Source organism: Lactuca saligna, chromosome 8 (genome assembly GCF_052625555.1).
Source record: "Lactuca saligna cultivar CGN05327 chromosome 8, ASM5262555v1, whole genome shotgun sequence".
NCBI classification, from domain to species: domain Eukaryota; kingdom Viridiplantae; phylum Streptophyta; class Magnoliopsida; order Asterales; family Asteraceae; genus Lactuca; species Lactuca saligna.
In genome coordinates, this window is record NC_136424.1 from 114,192,194 (window position 1) to 114,208,711 (window position 16,518).

The 16,518-nt window shown below is 32.0% G+C and overlaps 1 protein-coding gene, 1 long non-coding RNA gene and 1 pseudogene across 4 annotated transcripts; 1 reads left to right on the plus strand and 2 right to left on the minus strand.

The window, feature by feature from the left end:
* Positions 1 to 469: 469 nt before the first annotated feature.
* LOC145012366 (putative clathrin assembly protein At4g32285 pseudogene) lies at positions 470 to 2,483 on the plus strand (annotated as a pseudogene). 2 transcript variants are annotated; one of them, XR_013664463.1, is made up of 2 exons: positions 470 to 731; positions 1,129 to 2,483. The product of XR_013664463.1 is annotated as a putative clathrin assembly protein At4g32285 pseudogene, transcript variant X2 (transcript). The 2 variants fall into 2 exon arrangements; XR_013664462.1 differs by having other exon boundaries at positions 470 to 701.
* LOC145012367 (uncharacterized) lies at positions 2,196 to 2,911 on the minus strand. The gene is made up of 3 exons (XR_013664464.1): positions 2,783 to 2,911; positions 2,570 to 2,699; positions 2,196 to 2,486 (listed from the first exon to the last, which is right to left on the minus strand). It is a non-coding gene; the product is annotated as an uncharacterized LOC145012367 (long non-coding RNA).
* A 1,268-nt stretch (positions 2,912 to 4,179) lies between these two features.
* Positions 4,180 to 10,469, minus strand: LOC145011049 (uncharacterized). Its single transcript, XM_078969671.1, has 20 exons — positions 9,391 to 10,469; positions 8,819 to 9,215; positions 8,622 to 8,709; positions 8,339 to 8,520; positions 8,123 to 8,259; positions 7,979 to 8,045; positions 7,625 to 7,772; positions 7,441 to 7,540; positions 7,200 to 7,275; positions 6,894 to 7,076; positions 6,637 to 6,797; positions 6,449 to 6,551; positions 6,141 to 6,357; positions 5,693 to 5,979; positions 5,461 to 5,582; positions 5,239 to 5,383; positions 5,059 to 5,151; positions 4,873 to 4,946; positions 4,697 to 4,750; positions 4,180 to 4,586 (listed from the first exon to the last, which is right to left on the minus strand). The coding sequence occupies exons 1-20, from the start codon at positions 10,410 to 10,412 to the stop codon at positions 4,289 to 4,291; spliced, it is 3,954 nt and encodes a 1,317-aa protein (XP_078825797.1). The 5' UTR covers positions 10,413 to 10,469; the 3' UTR covers positions 4,180 to 4,288.
* Between the last annotated feature and the right edge of the window lie 6,049 nt (positions 10,470 to 16,518).

A 16,518-nucleotide genomic window follows, 5' to 3' on the forward strand; every position in this document is an offset into this window, starting at 1 on the left:
ATTGTTTAAAGTTGAAATAACACGATTTACTTTTTCATGAAGTATAATAATAATTTTTTTTCTAGACATGTTATTATTAAAATCATTTAGAATAATAATATATAATCTAACAATTATCTTGTTTTTTTAATTATTAATAATGAAAAAAAAGAGAAAGAGTGTAATTTCTGCAAATAATCTCTATCCAAACAGTGGAACTATTATTGCGATCTCACATAATCATCAGTTCCATAAGCACACCCAAACGCCTCTTAAATAGGGAACTAAAATATCACTTAAAACATGTTTTAGACCAAAATCTATTTCATAAAAATATTTTGTAATTTCAGCCTTTCAAATTAAAATCTTACTGGTAAAATAATTGCTAACATTTTTATTGTAAGTTTAATTTAAGTGACGGATTTTTATGAATATGAGAACTCTTTAGGGGGGTGTTTGTAAATTGTGAGATGCAGAAAACCATTACAACCCAATGAAAAGATGGAAGAATGATTCAGACTTCGGAGGTTTAAGAAAACAAGTATAACAGTCTGTTTTAGTCTCTCTCTCTCTCTCTCTCTCTCTCTCTCTCTCTCTCCTACGCGGTTTCAACTCTCTCCCAAATCCCAATTGTTAATCGTTCGCAATCGCTGCTTTCAATTGTCATGTATCGGAGCTTCTTCATCCATTTTAATCGATCAAAATTCTCCAAGAATTAATCGGTACCTGTTTATCATCAGTCTCTGTAATCTGTATGCATTCTATCGATTTTTTTTTTTGTAATTCAGATTTCATTTCCTGGATCATTTTATAATGATTGATCGTAACTTTGGAAGCTAAAATGATCGTTTCAACATCAATTTTATTGAATTTAGCGAATATAGTAACGATCAGCTGTATCAACTAGAAAATTTTACTATAGACGCTATATTCGCTCTCATAGCATATCATAGTTTCATCTCGAACGATTTTAGTTTGTTAACTACAGAACGATTAATTGATTGTGGCGATTTTAGATTTTCCCTCCGAATTTTGTGCATTTGCGCTTCTAGTCAACAACGCTTTTAAATCTTCGATAATGGAAATGATATTATGTTAATAGATTTATCATCGATTAATTTCAACACTATTCACTAATCTTTTCTGCAGTTTTGAGGTCTGAAACTAGAGCTCGTGTTTCTTTGTATGGGTTCAAGCAGTTTCAGAAAGGCAATTGGTGTGGTTAAAGACCAAACAAGCATAAGCATAGCCAAGGTTTCTGGTAATATCGCAAGGGATGTTGAGGTGCTTATAGTAAAGGCAACAGCCCACAACAATGAACCACCTGAAGAGAAATACACAAGGGAGATCCTTAACCTTACATTTTACTCTTCAAGTTACGTAAATGCCTGCATTTGCACTATTTCTAAACGATTGAGTAAAACACATGATTGGATTGTGGCATTGAAGGTCTTGATGCTTATACACAGGTTGTTAGATGATGGGGAGCCTGGATTTGGTGAGGAAATGATTCATATGAACCGAAACAGGACAAGGGTTTTGAACATGTCTGATTTTCATGATGAGGTTCACTCAAATTCATGGGAGCATTCAGGTTTTGTTAAAACTTATGCTTTGTATCTCACTCGGAAGCTTGAATTCATGGCATTTGACCAAAATATTGCAAACTATAGTTCACATTTTGAAAAGGTTTTGGAGAGATTGCATCATCTGCTTCGTGTTCTTGATAGGGTTTTATCATGTAGGCCAACTGGGGATGCGAAAAGTACTAGGATTGTGCTTATTGCACTACACCTTGTTTTGAAGGAAAGTTTTAGGGTTTATGCTGATGCATGTGAAATGATTGAAGTTTTGCTTCAAGGATTTTCAGAAATGGAGTATGATATTGGTGTGAAGGTTTTTGATCAATTTGTTTATGCAGCTAAAATGAGCGATGAACTTGTGGTGTTTTATAACTGGTGTGAGGAAATAGGTGTTGTTAGATCATCTGAGTTCCCAAATGTACAAAAGATTACAGATAAAATTTTGGGTTCACTAGAGACATTTTTAAGTGAAAGAAAGATTGCGTATGATAATGGAAAAATAGATGAAATAAAGGCAGTTCCTCTTCCTCCACCGGAAAGTCACAACCCACCACCACCTGCCGCCATGCTAACTGGAGACCTTCTGAATCTAAAGGATGATGGTAATGGGAGATTACAATCACGAGAAGACCCTTTTGCAGCATCACTCAGAGTTTTACCTCCTTTATACATGTGGAAGCAATATGGATGAATTACAAAAATTATGTTGTATAAATTAAACTGAAATTACAAAGTTAACAGGGGAAGGACATACATATGAACAAAAAACCAACTTCGCATCTCAAAAAATGGTAAACTAAATCATCATCAATACAAAAAAAAAATGGAATTTTTCTTACACAAAATTGTTGTTGTTGGTGTTTAGTTTAGTTTAGATGAGCTAATTTAATACCAAAGCTGCAGCCATCTTCAATCCTTTAATACCTGTAGTTATTTATTTCATTCGTTATTCAACAACCAAAAGGGTAAAATGGTCATTTACTTGATGGAAAAAGAAAGAGACTTACATAATCAGCAAGATCTTCGAGTAATTGAAGATCACTCTTCACAGACCCTGTGGATTTTTTTAGTTTGAGGAAAACAAGAGGTGACATTACATCACTTGCAAGTTCCAACCCTTGTATATATCTGACAATCCTGTAATATTCATAAGACATCTGAATAATATGAAATAGTGTAATTTTCATGAAATAAAATTGGAAGACAAACAAATTACAAACCTGTGGTTAATGTTTTAGAATTATCTCTTAACTTTGTTATGAGTTGAGGGTTTTCCTCTATGACATCAATAGCAGAAATTGCAGCACTTCCAAATATGGGGGAAGAGATGCAGAAAACACATAACCAGAGCTGCTTAGCCTCGACACAAACATGAGCAATCTACTTTATTTTTTTACTCATCAAAGCAACCTACTTTACATTTATTAACTGATAATAGCAATGTACTTTTTTTAACCTATAATAGCAAATATACAGCCAAATGCTAATATTAAATAAAAATATTCATTAAAAAAACATTTGTAAACAAAATAATATCTTTAAACAACAATAACAAATTATAAAAACCTAGCAACTTCAAATCTTTTGTAACCAAATTTTCGCCTAAGAATTCCAAATCTTTTGTAACCAAATTTGCTTTCATTTTTCCGTTTGTGATTGTGTATAACATCTTCAATTTCTATAGAAAAATCAATATACAAACAAAGTTAATAGATCACTAATGCCGTCTATTGTTACGTCGATCATGCTTTAAACTCTACTTAGTGCATCTATCGGCTTCCTCAACTTTCCAACGTAATCTTAGGTTTACACCAAAACCCTGACTATTGATGTTGACAAGCTTGTTGCATTTGGACCTAGTACACGACTCTCCGTGCTAAACAAAAATTTTGATGCCATGGTCAAAATTTGTGTTGTCAAAATATCTAACAAAAAGATTAAAATATAACTTAGAAATTTAATAAAAAAACTCTAAAATTTAATAAAATACTCAGGAAAAAAAATAGAAATTGATAAACATTTATTTTAGCTTTTTTTATTTGAAAGAAATTAAGAAGTGATCGGTATACAAAACTTGAAATTTGGAAAGGGACCCCTTTTCTTTCAATCATTTTCTCCATGTTCAATGGTTTCAAACAATTTTCCAAACAAAACCCCTAGAGATGTCAAAAAATATTGTTCAGTATGGGGTAATTTGTTTAAAAAAATCAGGGATTGAAACAGAGGTAAAGGTTAACTCCCGTTTTAATTTTGGGGACGGGTGCTTTTTATCTAGAGACATCCTTCCACCAACGCACGTACCCAAAAACAAGAAAAACCTATATATGGAAAGAGAGAGGTGGTCGAGTACCACTCCCACCCCAAAGGCAATTATTTTCTTGTTTTCCTTTCAATCTTTTTTTTACTTCTCATGAACGTACTTAACCTAGTGTAACAAGGAAGAAGGTGTAGGGGGTAAAATACATACTTTGGACTGATATTATTATTAAAATTTTAAAGTTGTAGTCTAAATTCGTAATGTATGTGAATATATATATATATATATATATATATATATATATATATATATATATATATATATATATATATATATATATATATATATATATAACCACAATGATGTAATTCGTAATTCGTTGTATAGTGAGGTTTGATGTTGTTGTTGTTGTTATGTGCAGTACACTATGCTTTAATATGAGTACGTAGGTTAGGGGATTTCTGAAATTTTAATCAGAATATGGTTGTGAATCCATGCAGAGATGAACTAATTCCTGTTGGTATTTTGTGTATAATTCCCCGACACCAATAACTTCTTCGCTTTCTGGGTTTAATCCTCGTAACACAACCAATTTTTCCTTGATTGTGGCAGATGCGTCGTCGTTTGGATCTAACCCCTCTATAAACTCCCCATGAATTTCCCGGCAGGCTATGATGAACATCGCCGCGCTATCTGGTCGATGAGCCTCACGCAGCACCGCCAATGCTTCTTGTAAACATCCCGCTGCTACATACATTATTAGGGCCCTGAAATTAAGGACAAATACATATATACATATATATATGCTACGTAATTTTGAAAACCTTTATTTATTTATTATTTTTTTTTACTGAAAACAAATGATGATAATTCATACCTCCAAATGTTATGTTCCGCATTCAACACGTGTCCCGCCCATCTTTGCATTACCCTACACTTAAAATATATATATATAACAAAAATTAATTAGAACTATTTCTCGTTGTGATTATATTGTCTTGTTTTATTAAAGTTGGAATTGAACTGTAAATAAGAGATTAATAAATAAAGTACCTTGAATAATCACTTCCTTTTAAATGTGTTGCTGCTAAGGTTGCAGCATCTGTCCAACACCCTGCATCTTGCAGCTGACAAACATAATAAAAAATAATCTTGATTCGTGATGGAATTCTAAATCTAATAATAATAATAATAATAATAAAATGAATGTGAATGACATGACATGAGAGCAATCAGAACCTGTGAACAAGCTTCTTGATATCTCCCAACAGCACAGAGGAGGTGTGTGCCAGATAATGACCTGTCAGTCCTCACCATATTTGCTGCAACCACCTAATAAATAAAAAATATATATATATATATATTTTTTTATGGTGGAAAAATAAAATAAAAAAAGATGAGATGGCAATTGTATGTTACCTTTACTGCGAGTTCATTTAAAGATCTTGAGACAGCAGATGAAAGAGCAACAGCACGCAAAGCATTTGGGTAGAAGAAGGAGCTCTCCGGGGGAGTTGAAAGCAGTAAATTCACAGCAGCATCCAAGTTACCAACTGTCACTAGCCTAATAAATCACAATGCCTTAATAACAAAAACTTGTAACAGAAAATGAATGAAAAACAGAAAGGGATGAAAACTGACTCATGGACTTGGTTTTGAATAGCTTGTTCACCCTCCAAGTTTTCATGCCAAGTAATACGTTCACTAGCATTTTCCCATAACTCTTCGTGCTCAAAAGCCATCATCCTAAGCTCACCATTACTCTGTCCTCCATTCATCATGGAATCCATAATCAAACAATATGGCTAAGGAATGAAACTAAGAAAATGAATGGAATTAACCATTCCATTCCAATGAAAAAAAAAAAACTTACAAGTGAATTTGAGTTTGTCAACCTTGGTACAGTTCTCCTCTTCATGGTGAACATCCTACTTAATACAGCTGACTCATCAATGGTAGATGGCAATTTCACAGGTGCTTTTTGCAAAGACTTTTTAGCCAACATATTCAGTGAATGCTTTAATGCACGTGGCAATTGCAACCAAAAACAAGCCTCCAAAGTTTCACCAAATATTGCAGCTGCAAAAGCAAACCTTGCAGCACAACCTTTATTCACTATACTACCATATTGTCTCACCCTCTCATCATCAAGCACACAACCTGATTCAAACCAAAACCAAAACCAAAAACAAAAACAAACTTTTTTTTTAATACACATCATTCTACTTATAGTAAGAAGAAAAGAGAAGTATAATAACATGGTTAAAAAAACCAAAAAGTACGTTCTATATGTTGCATTTAGGCTGAAAATAAAGCTTCACCTTCTCTTCGGTAAGGCTCTAATGCTTTAAGAAGTAACTCAGGGACAACAGAATCACCAATAGGTGATAAATCAATTAAATAACTACGAAGGTCTCCAACAGATGCTGATGAGCTTCTTGATATTTGGGAATCTGAATCTCCCCCCTTATCTGGAATTGAACTACATGTGTTAAACCATGAAGGCTTTACCCCATATTGCAAGATTAACCTCAATGCCTGTGGTTTAAAAAAAAAGGATATTTTAATAGTATAAAATAAAAAGATCATATAAGCCATATGATATTAGTGTGAATAAAGTCGATCTTACTAATGCATGTGCTGTAGGAAGTAATACAGGAGAACATAAAGGCATTGGCCTAAATCGCTCCTTCACAGATCCAGGTTGGGCATCATAACCACTTTTTTTATCACTGAATGAAAAAGATTATAAAATGTTAGTACTGGATAATATGTTTTGGTCATAAATAAATATCTTGAAAAAAAAGTGATGCATACATGTTAACCTGAACAAGGCGAAAGCTACTATCAGCTCCAGCAATACATAATACCAATGGATCATTTTTATCAGTTCGTACAGGTAACCAATCAAGCTCCAACACAAGTGTTCCTGGAAACCGTGTTTGTAATAGGGAATTTGCTAAAGGATCCTGTGAATCCTGGAAAAAAAAAATTACAGCCTTGATATAAAAAAAAAAAAGATTCTAAGTAGCAGAAAAAATATGACATAAATGATGAGTAAGAAAGAAAGTTACAAGATCAAAAACAGAAAATGTGTTGTCATTAAACAAAACAGCAATTCGTCCAAGGCTTCGATCTCCAGGAACAACAGGGGAGAATTTGATTCTTCTAATTCCTTCTCTGTGAGTGTTGAAAGAGGAAGATTGTCCCGTTGTCACATCCCACCACCTTACATTTCCTAATCTATCCCCCATAACCTTTATACATGTATATAAATATAAATAAGTCAGTGACAATATCTTTTAATATTATATATATATATATATATATATATATATATATATATATATATTTAAAAAGAAAGAAAGAAAGAAACTAACCACATGAGGCATACGATAAGCCATAGCTGTCACCATCCCTTCAGTAGAAACAAACGAGGAGTCAGGCCACTTTGGTCTGTAAATAACAAATACATATCATCAACTTATAATTGATTAAGAAAAAAAAGTTATATATATATATATATATATATATATATATATATATATATATATATATATATATATATATATATATATATATATGTGTGTGTGTGTGGAAGAAATGGATAATAAAAAGTACCTGAAATCTCGGATCCTTCGTCCATGAACTTCAAACACCCCACAGGAGCCATTTACTAAACCAAATGAAAAAGTCTCTGTAAAATCTTCTTGAGCTCCATCTGCAAATTACTTTAGAGTTGAGAGGATGAAAACCTTTATTGCATTTACAATAAGATTTAGCAGAGAAGAAGCTTACTACTTACTAGTGTCTGTAGAGGCTCCTTCAGATGCTACAGAAGTGTTGTCTTGAGAATTAGATACAGATTGTCTAGAGGCTCCACTGTGAGAGGGACGTGGAACAGTAGGAAGAGTCCACTCCAAAACTGTGAATGGAAGAGCTAAAGACCTAAGCTGCAAAAACAAAAATACTACAATAGATGTACACGATTGAATAAATCCCTACACATACTTTTCTAGAGTTCCAAATATGATTCTTTCTTTTTCAAAAGCTTTGAACTTCTTTTATTGAGGTCAATTTGTATAAAGGGTTAAAAAGTTGGACACTTTATTGACTTGTAATTATCATTTCAAAATAGGAAAACAATCAGACATTTTACCATAATTGGAGTTTTTGTCATTGCCCAAACCTCCACAGGTGCATCACGAAACAAGATCAAAAGATACCTACAAAATATATCAAGAAAATGTATCAGTAAAACATCCACAAGAAAGGGTACAGGGTACTCCTTTTCAAGAACAACCTTCCAGAAGATGACACACGGAGAGCTCTTATTGATGCACGTTCAGGCTTTTGTAAAACCCTAAATGCTCGATTGTGACCACTTCGAAGGCATGTAACAACAAGCCTATTGACATAGCTTCCAGACTTCTCACTTCCCTGTATTGAGTACATAACCTTTATAAACATTTATAAAAATTCAAAGATGAATTTGGAGGTTTTTTAGTATGTTTAATACCGGACTGTATGAGAATGAGACAAGTCTAGTGTTTCCAAGCCACCTTAACCCTCTTACAAGATTATTATGTACAGAAAAACTTGCAGCTACAGCATTTGCAGAAACATCAATAACATCAATTGAACCATTTTGAGTTCCTAAAGCAACCAGTGGAACAGCCACTGCAGGATGGTTTCCACCACCTTCACATATCATAAATGTCTCATTCACTAACTGATGAATGTAAAAATTAAATTTTAAAGAATCATATGGAAAACTGGAAAGTATAGAGATAACAACTCACTTGCCAATGTTGCTGTCAAAGAAGGAGAAGGAACAGCCAACAATGTCAGTGTTGAAGAAAGGAGATGAAGTTGGCCAACAAGACTGATCTGCACCAAGATTTTGATTCACAAAATGCATGATTTATATAAGGAAAATAGAATCATAACTTTGAACTTATAGAAATTGAATAAACATGGTTTAGTATTAGCTATTAACCTTGAGTGTTAGATTATCCTGGCTTACAGTAGAGGCTGATGGATCTTTACGGACTTCTATAACATGTGCAGGGTCAGATGCATCTTTTGGATTATCTGTGGGGTCTTCACAAGTCAGAAGCCAATTCCAGATTTTTCCATCATCAGAAATGGATATAAAATGTGTTCTACAAATGATATGTGAATCATCACGAAAATCAAAAGGATTATCAAAATCCAAATCAAATTCGTTGTCAGGAGATGAAGGTTGATGTCCATCGGAAAAATGCTTGCCGACATTTTGGAGGGTGGCATCCGATTGAGAGATGACAACTGCAAGAACTGAGGGAGTTGGGATAGATGTGCCAATTGATGGCGTCAATTCTTCCATCAGACACTTCTCGTGTACCTGTTCTCCTCTGCGGTGATATGCAAATGATTAGGTTTTCCGATTCCCTAAAACTCCTAAACCTTATGCAATTCTAGACGACACTACAATAATAAAACTTATAGTTGTAAATTGACTATAACAATGGCACAAATAAGCAAACCATATATGTTTTGCGTTTTGGTTAAGCGGCAATATTTACTTACTCCTTTCGCCGCCAAGCACTAAGCCGGCCGTCGAGATGAGCACAATAAACCAGCTCCATACTTGGGTCCGGCAACACGTCGAGAAACTTCCCACATCCTCTCGGTAAACTGGAACGAGACAGAGCCGTTTCGTACTGCAGATCAAACACGATTAATTCCCTCGGAAAAGTGACATACAAAATGTGCCTCCAATGAGGCGAAAACACGAGTTTGACTGCATAAGTTGGGAACGTCGCTGTCGCCGGGGAATTATTTAGTGTAGTGGCTGAACCAACGCCGATACCGACTTCTCTCTCAAGCTTATTCAACTCAGAGACATCGGTAGGGATTTTGAGTTCTTCCAATACGACATCAGATTCGGACACGTCTCCAAGAACTTTGATTGACAGGAGAAGGCCTTTTAAACCTATGGCGCATAAATGGCGGGAATCGAAGGGGTCACGTTTAATACACGAGAAGAGTTCCGGAGATGCATCGTATTTGAAGAAGCAACGTCCGGTGGGGATGTTGAAGAGAGAGAGGAGTGATGGTCCCATTAGGGCAGCGATTATCCATGAGTCGGATCGGGCTTGGATCCAGCAAAGGTCTTGGACTCCAAGTTTGGAGTTTTGGTCGGTTTGGAGGAAGAGCGAAGGGGCTGATTTCTGGCGAAGGTCGAGGAGGCAAATACGGCCTTGGCGGTCGCCGGCGGCGAGGAGAAGATGAGAGTGGGACGAAGAAAGGTCATGCGAGAGAAGGTCTAGACGGAGCGACGTAGGGCACCAACGGACGGAGGTGACATAAGGAGACAGTGAGGAAGAGGAGGATGTGCTGCTGGTGCCGGAGGTAGCAGCAGGAGGAGGGATGGGAAAGACGCAGACGAGTTGCATGGAGCGAGTATCGAGGATAGGGACGGTGCTACCGGCGGCATATGCGAGGAGGCCGGTTGATACGAGGTCAGCGGATCCACCGTTGTTGCGGGAGGGTGGTCCCGGTAGCATGCAGTCCGACGAATCGGTCGGTTGCCGTTGAACCAACGACATTGTGTAACATCAAATCTCCGGTGAGCTGATTCCGATATCGTGATATGCAAATCTGCACAAAGGTGGTTGAAGGAATAACGAGTTTTTTGCAACAATAGGTTGAATATAGAAACATTTTGTAAAAATGCGTTGATTTTAGGCCCCACATAAAAATCAACGTATCAATGTATAATTTTACATTTTGATCCTTTAGCTTTCATAATAACCCCGCATATTATATGTTATATTTATTTTATATCTTCTTTTATAAAAAATATATATATTTTTTTATCTTTTTTACAAAAAAATGTAAATTTGTATATATTAAAAACATACAATTGAAATATGTCTATTATGTTATTGCAATTTACACCATTAGAAATTTTTAATAAACACATTCTAATTGATAACTCTATTGAATATATTACATGTTATGAAATTACGAAATTACAAGATAATTAAAGATACAACTACAAAAGAAAGTAAACATGAACTAAAAACTAAATTAAACATAAAATTACAAGAATAATAACAGTTACATGGTTCACATCGTATTGGATATTGGTTGAGAATTTGAACAATTTCTCCTATTATGACCAGGTTGATGACATAGTCCACATTTACGATGTTCATCAGGATGCCGCACATCCATCTCGTTACGAAATCGATTTGCACACCTCCGACCTCGACCAACAGCAGATTTTGAGTTATTTGCTTGAATACTCCAATCAACCTCTAACTAATAATCAACATGAGGAAATGATGAAAACCCATCATTATATTGTTGCTTGTACGTTACAGTTGTATAAACAGGATTGATAATGGAAAAAGGGTTATCCCCTCTAAAATGACAAATTGCAAGAGCATGTGAACAAGGGAATCTTTCCATCTGCCACTTACCACATGTACATGTATGTTGATAATAACTTGGTGACAATTCTATAGACACCTTCATTATAGTTGAACTTAGTTAAAGTATGACTTTGTGCACAAGTGTTATGTTTACGAAAGAGACGCCACATACGTGATGGTAGAGGTGCGTTGCAATTCATTGCAACATCACTATGTTTTCTAAAATGTTGCACAGTTCAATTGAATGTAAGATCAATACACCCCCTAATAGGTAGTTGTCTTGCTCCTCGTAGCGCATTGTCCATAGATATTTGTCGTTAACGACCCCCATTGATGATTTTCATCATAAAAAAGACACCATTAACTTTTATCAATTTGGTCTAAATATTGCCAGGCTTCAAGATTGATTGCTTTGATTTGTTTCTTATATTTCACAAACTTTCTTTTTTGTGTGGTGCTTCCAATATCCCAAAAAAATGATTTAAGCCTCACATTCTTGTACTTTTTCATGAGATTGCTTATGGTGTGTGACAAAATCGATGGTATCCTAATGGCTCTTTCCATTCCTCTAGATTTGTCATTGCATGATTATTCCTTGATGTTTGTCTAAAATAAAACACAGTTGTCTGTTTTGAGCAACAAAATGTCTGAACTAATACAAAAACCAACTCCAATTGTGTGTAGTTTCCTTATCAATAATGGCATAAGAACTGGTAATATATTATTTTTTGCATCTTTTGTAACAACAATAATCATTTTACCCTTGTACGAACATCTTAAATGACAAGCATCGATGGAAATAATAGGTCGACATAGATGAAATGCATTAGTTGCAGGTCCAAAAGCCCAACAAATATACTTAAATGCTGCCACATGTGATGAGCCATTTGGATTATGAAACCATTTCACGACGGTGTTAGGATTTGAAGTTTGCAAAGTTGCAATGTACTTGGGTAACTCTGCAAAGTTACTTTCCCAAGTTCCATAAATGTTCTTTATGGCTTTTCTCCTACTATGCCATGCCTTCCAATAAGAAACATCAACATTTAGAATATTTTTAATATCTGCCTGTATATGTTTCACTGGATAAGCAATATATTTTTCAATTGAGTGGATGATGTAGAAGGTTATAGTTGCAGAGTTTAAACTTCTATTGTCATTGCCTCTACAAGATCCGAAACAATTGTGTGCATCCACCCAACAAGTGATCTTCCACATATGATGGTTTTTCTTTTTCGTTGCACACACATACAATGCACACTGCAGTGTATATGGGTCAGTATTAGAACTTCCTTCTTCACCGCCAAGAGTTTTACACTTTGCTATCCAAAAACTACTTTTACATTCACAAACCTTAAACTTTATATTTTGCTTGATTGACCAAAGTCTTACTGCCTTTTTTACATGATCCTTATTTTCAAACAACATTCTTAACCTTTTTTTTCGGATTCATTCCAAAAATCTAAATGAATTTTGTCTCGAATATCTACTATGTCATCATCTCCTTCATCTCCAATATCGTTCATAAAGTTCATAATTAGACTTTTACTCACAATCAGAGTTTTATTCACATTATCGTTAGACTCATCCCCGACATCACTTAATGATTCACTAACACTATCTTCACTAAATTGGGAGTTGGGTTCATCAAATCCAAAGTCATTATTTGTATCACATCTAGCACCATTAGGTAAAGGAAATTGTACATTAGAGGGGTTAGTGACAAAATCAATATACTGAACTGGCTGTGATACTCCATAATTGTTAAGAAAATCTACAAGACTACTATTCATAGGCCACATTATTTGCAACTGCAAATTAAATAATAATATAAAATATATAATTATCATATTTTATATAATGTTTCACATTAGATATTTGAAATTTAGACAAGAGTATGTACCTTACAATTTAGTTGCGAAGGAAGATTCTTGTATGGAGTTACAAACGTGACTAAGGAATTAAAGAAGAAACGTTGGGATTTCAAATTTATGATAACTATGGTTTATGAAAATGATGATTGGAAACTAAAATAGTGAATTCAATATATACATCAGAAAATGAATTGAACATAAACAAAACTATAATTATTATTTTTTATTTTTACTTACATATTTTCATATGAAAATGATAATTCATACTTTTACTTTTGCATATTGATAGTGACAATTAAGATATCTACTTTTGCATGTGGATAGTAACAACTGAGACATCTACTTTGTGACAATTCAATGACTTATTATTTTTTTCTACAAACAACTTGACATAAAAATTATATATATATATATATATATATATATATATATATATATAATTAAAAAGAAATATTTGATATTTACATAAATTCGGATTATGTAATTTTAATAATAAACTTATATATTATATGTAAAAATAATTAAAATATAAATTAAAAAAAATTAAAGATATAAAAATTAAATAATATATAAGTTGTGGAGTTATTATGAAAGTTGAAGGAGCCAAAATGTAAATTAATATAATGATACAATTGTTTTTATACGTGGCCAAAAAAAAACCCATTTTTTGCAAATCAAATAAAAATCAACCCATTTTTTATACCAATTTTTACACCCATTTTTGCAAAAAAAAAAAAAAAAAAAAAAAAAAAAAAAACTCAAGGAATAGAAATTGCTGATATGAAATAATTTACAATTTAGGTGACTTTTACAATTTAGTACCTAGACTTTTATAATATGGCTTATGTTGTGCATTTTCAAATAAATTGTTTTAAGAGTTTTGGAATTTTCTTTGTTTATATATATATATATATATATATATATATATATATATATATATATATATATATATATATATATATATATATATATATATATATATATGAAAAAACCCAATTCCAAAAGTAAGATAAAACCAAAAAATTAAAAAAAGAAAAGAAAAGAAAAAAGAAACTCTTTTGAGATTAAATATTTACACCCAAAAGTATAACATGAAATCTTTGATTTTCTTTTCACTAAGACAATTGATTAAAAACAAATGTGATAGTGTATATTAAAATACCCTTAAAATCGGATCATTCATTATAACCATTGAAATATTTCATATAATAATGTAGCACAACAAATCTCAAAAAGAAAATGAGAGTTTAGTTTGTGATTATGGAGATGTATATCCACAGTGTTGGTTTTTCTTTTTATGAGGACAAGTGTTAAGATTACGAGACAAACGTTTGGGAATACAGGTTCATGGCATCACCAAATTTGCGCCAATATCCGTAAAAGATGGCTCCAACTTTGAATTAATATTTGTTATAGATCCACACAAGAAGGCGGAAGCCACCATACTTGAAGGGTGGATACGAAACAATTTTGTTACTATAGTTGAATAAATATGATGTTATAAATGGATAGAATTCTAAATTGCATTGTATTAACAAATAATGAATTAAAAATATAATATTGTAATATATTAAATAAAAGTATAACAATTATTTTTTTCGAACGGGCAAAATTATAACTAAATAGTACACAAATAACTAAAAACACCTTTGCATTTACCTTTTATTATTAACAACCATCCAAGTGGTATGGTGTTATTATTTGAGATTTAAAAACTTCAATAAATGTATTATCCGATGAGATTCTAACCATACTTACTAAAATATAGCAAAAAGGACATGTCATTTACTTCAAGTCACGCCTCGTTCTTATAGAGCATGTTCTTGCACACAATTTTCTTTTTCTTTTTTAAGCTTAATTATTATTATATATATATATATATATATATATATATATATATATATATATATATATATATATATATATATATATATATATATATATATGTTCAGGTTCATTTGAGATCATTCTAATTTTGTGAGACCGTGAGACCAAATCTAAATATATATATATATATATATATATATATATATATATATATATATATATATATATATATATATATATATATATATATATATAGGTTCATGTTCATTTGAGATCATTCTAATTTTGTGAGACCGTGAGACCAAATCTAAAAATAATTTTAAAATACAAAATAAATGGAAAAATCCAAAAAAAAAAATTTTAAATATTATTTTCGGAACTTAAATTAACTAAAAAAAATAAAAATAAAATAAAATAAAAATAAAAAAAATCCCGTTTTTGTTTTTTAAAATATGTGAAATATTCTAAATAGAATATTACACTGATATATTGTAAAAAATAATTTTAAAATGCAAAATAAATGGAAAAATCTAAAAATTCTTTTTTTAAATATTATTTTCGGAACTTGAATTAACTAAATATAAATAGAAAAAAAATAAAAAAAATTCTATTTTTTTTTTGAAAAATACGTGAAATATATTCTAAATAGAATATTACACTGTACATATTCTAAAAATAATTTTAAAATGCAAAATAAATGGAAAAATCAAAAAAATCTTTTTTTAAATATTATTTTCGGAACTTGAATTAACTAAAAAAAATTAAAAAAAAAATAAAAATAAAATAAAAAAATAGATAAAAAAATGCGTCTCACGGTTTCACAAAATTAGGCCGTCTCACATGAACCTAACCCTATATATATATATATATATATATATATATATATATATATATATATATTAAAGTTATGTAACAAGACTTTGTTTTGTTTGGTTGAATTTTTTTTAAATTAATGTTACATCATTCACCCTTCACCTTTATGCTTTTGTTTACAAAAAACCTTTTCACTTTCGTTTGAATTTTTCACAACCATTGCATTTTATTATATATTATTAGTATTTAGTCATATTAATATTTTTTTTTTTGCAGGAATGGTCTCTCAACTATATTTGAATCATTTTAAAGCTGCTTCCTTTTTGTCTTTTTTGGTCCCTCTACTTCCGTTGGTTATTTGTAGCATTATAGGTTCCTATGTTTTCTTTTAATTGTCACTTTATTAGTTTTGCTTACAGATTCAATGATGTTTTTTATTTTTTATTTATTTATTTGTTTATAGATCAGTTAAAGAGGGAATAAATGAGCAACTCAAACTATAAACATTTTCAAAGAGCAAACAACGGAAAAATTATCGCATCCGATCCCCGCAACGCGGGGGTTCCCCATCTAGTTATAAATCAATCCTAGAAAAAAATATTGCAAAAACCATGTTACCATCATTTTTTAAAGGTAAACAATGGGAAGCTAAGTTATTGTTTCTTTACATGGATTTATAGTTAAATCCTCTTTTGAAGAATTATATACTAAAATCTTCACCCTTAAGAAAACCAGTTGTTTTTTAAGAGATATTTGTTCTA

Excerpts from the sequence above, each read along its gene's own strand:
- LOC145011049 (XM_078969671.1), bottom strand. The coding sequence starts at position 10,412 with ATGTCGTTGGTTCAACGGCAACCGACCGATTCGTCGGACTGCATGCTA. Across the intron at positions 8,046-8,122 it reads CGTGTGTCATCTTCTGGAAG|GTATCTTTTGATCTTGTTTC; the intron begins GTTGTTCTTGAA and ends TATATTTTGTAG. Across the intron at positions 5,583-5,692 it reads TGACAAACTCAAATTCACTT|AGTAATGGTGAGCTTAGGAT; the intron begins GTAAGTTTTTTT and ends AATGGAGGACAG.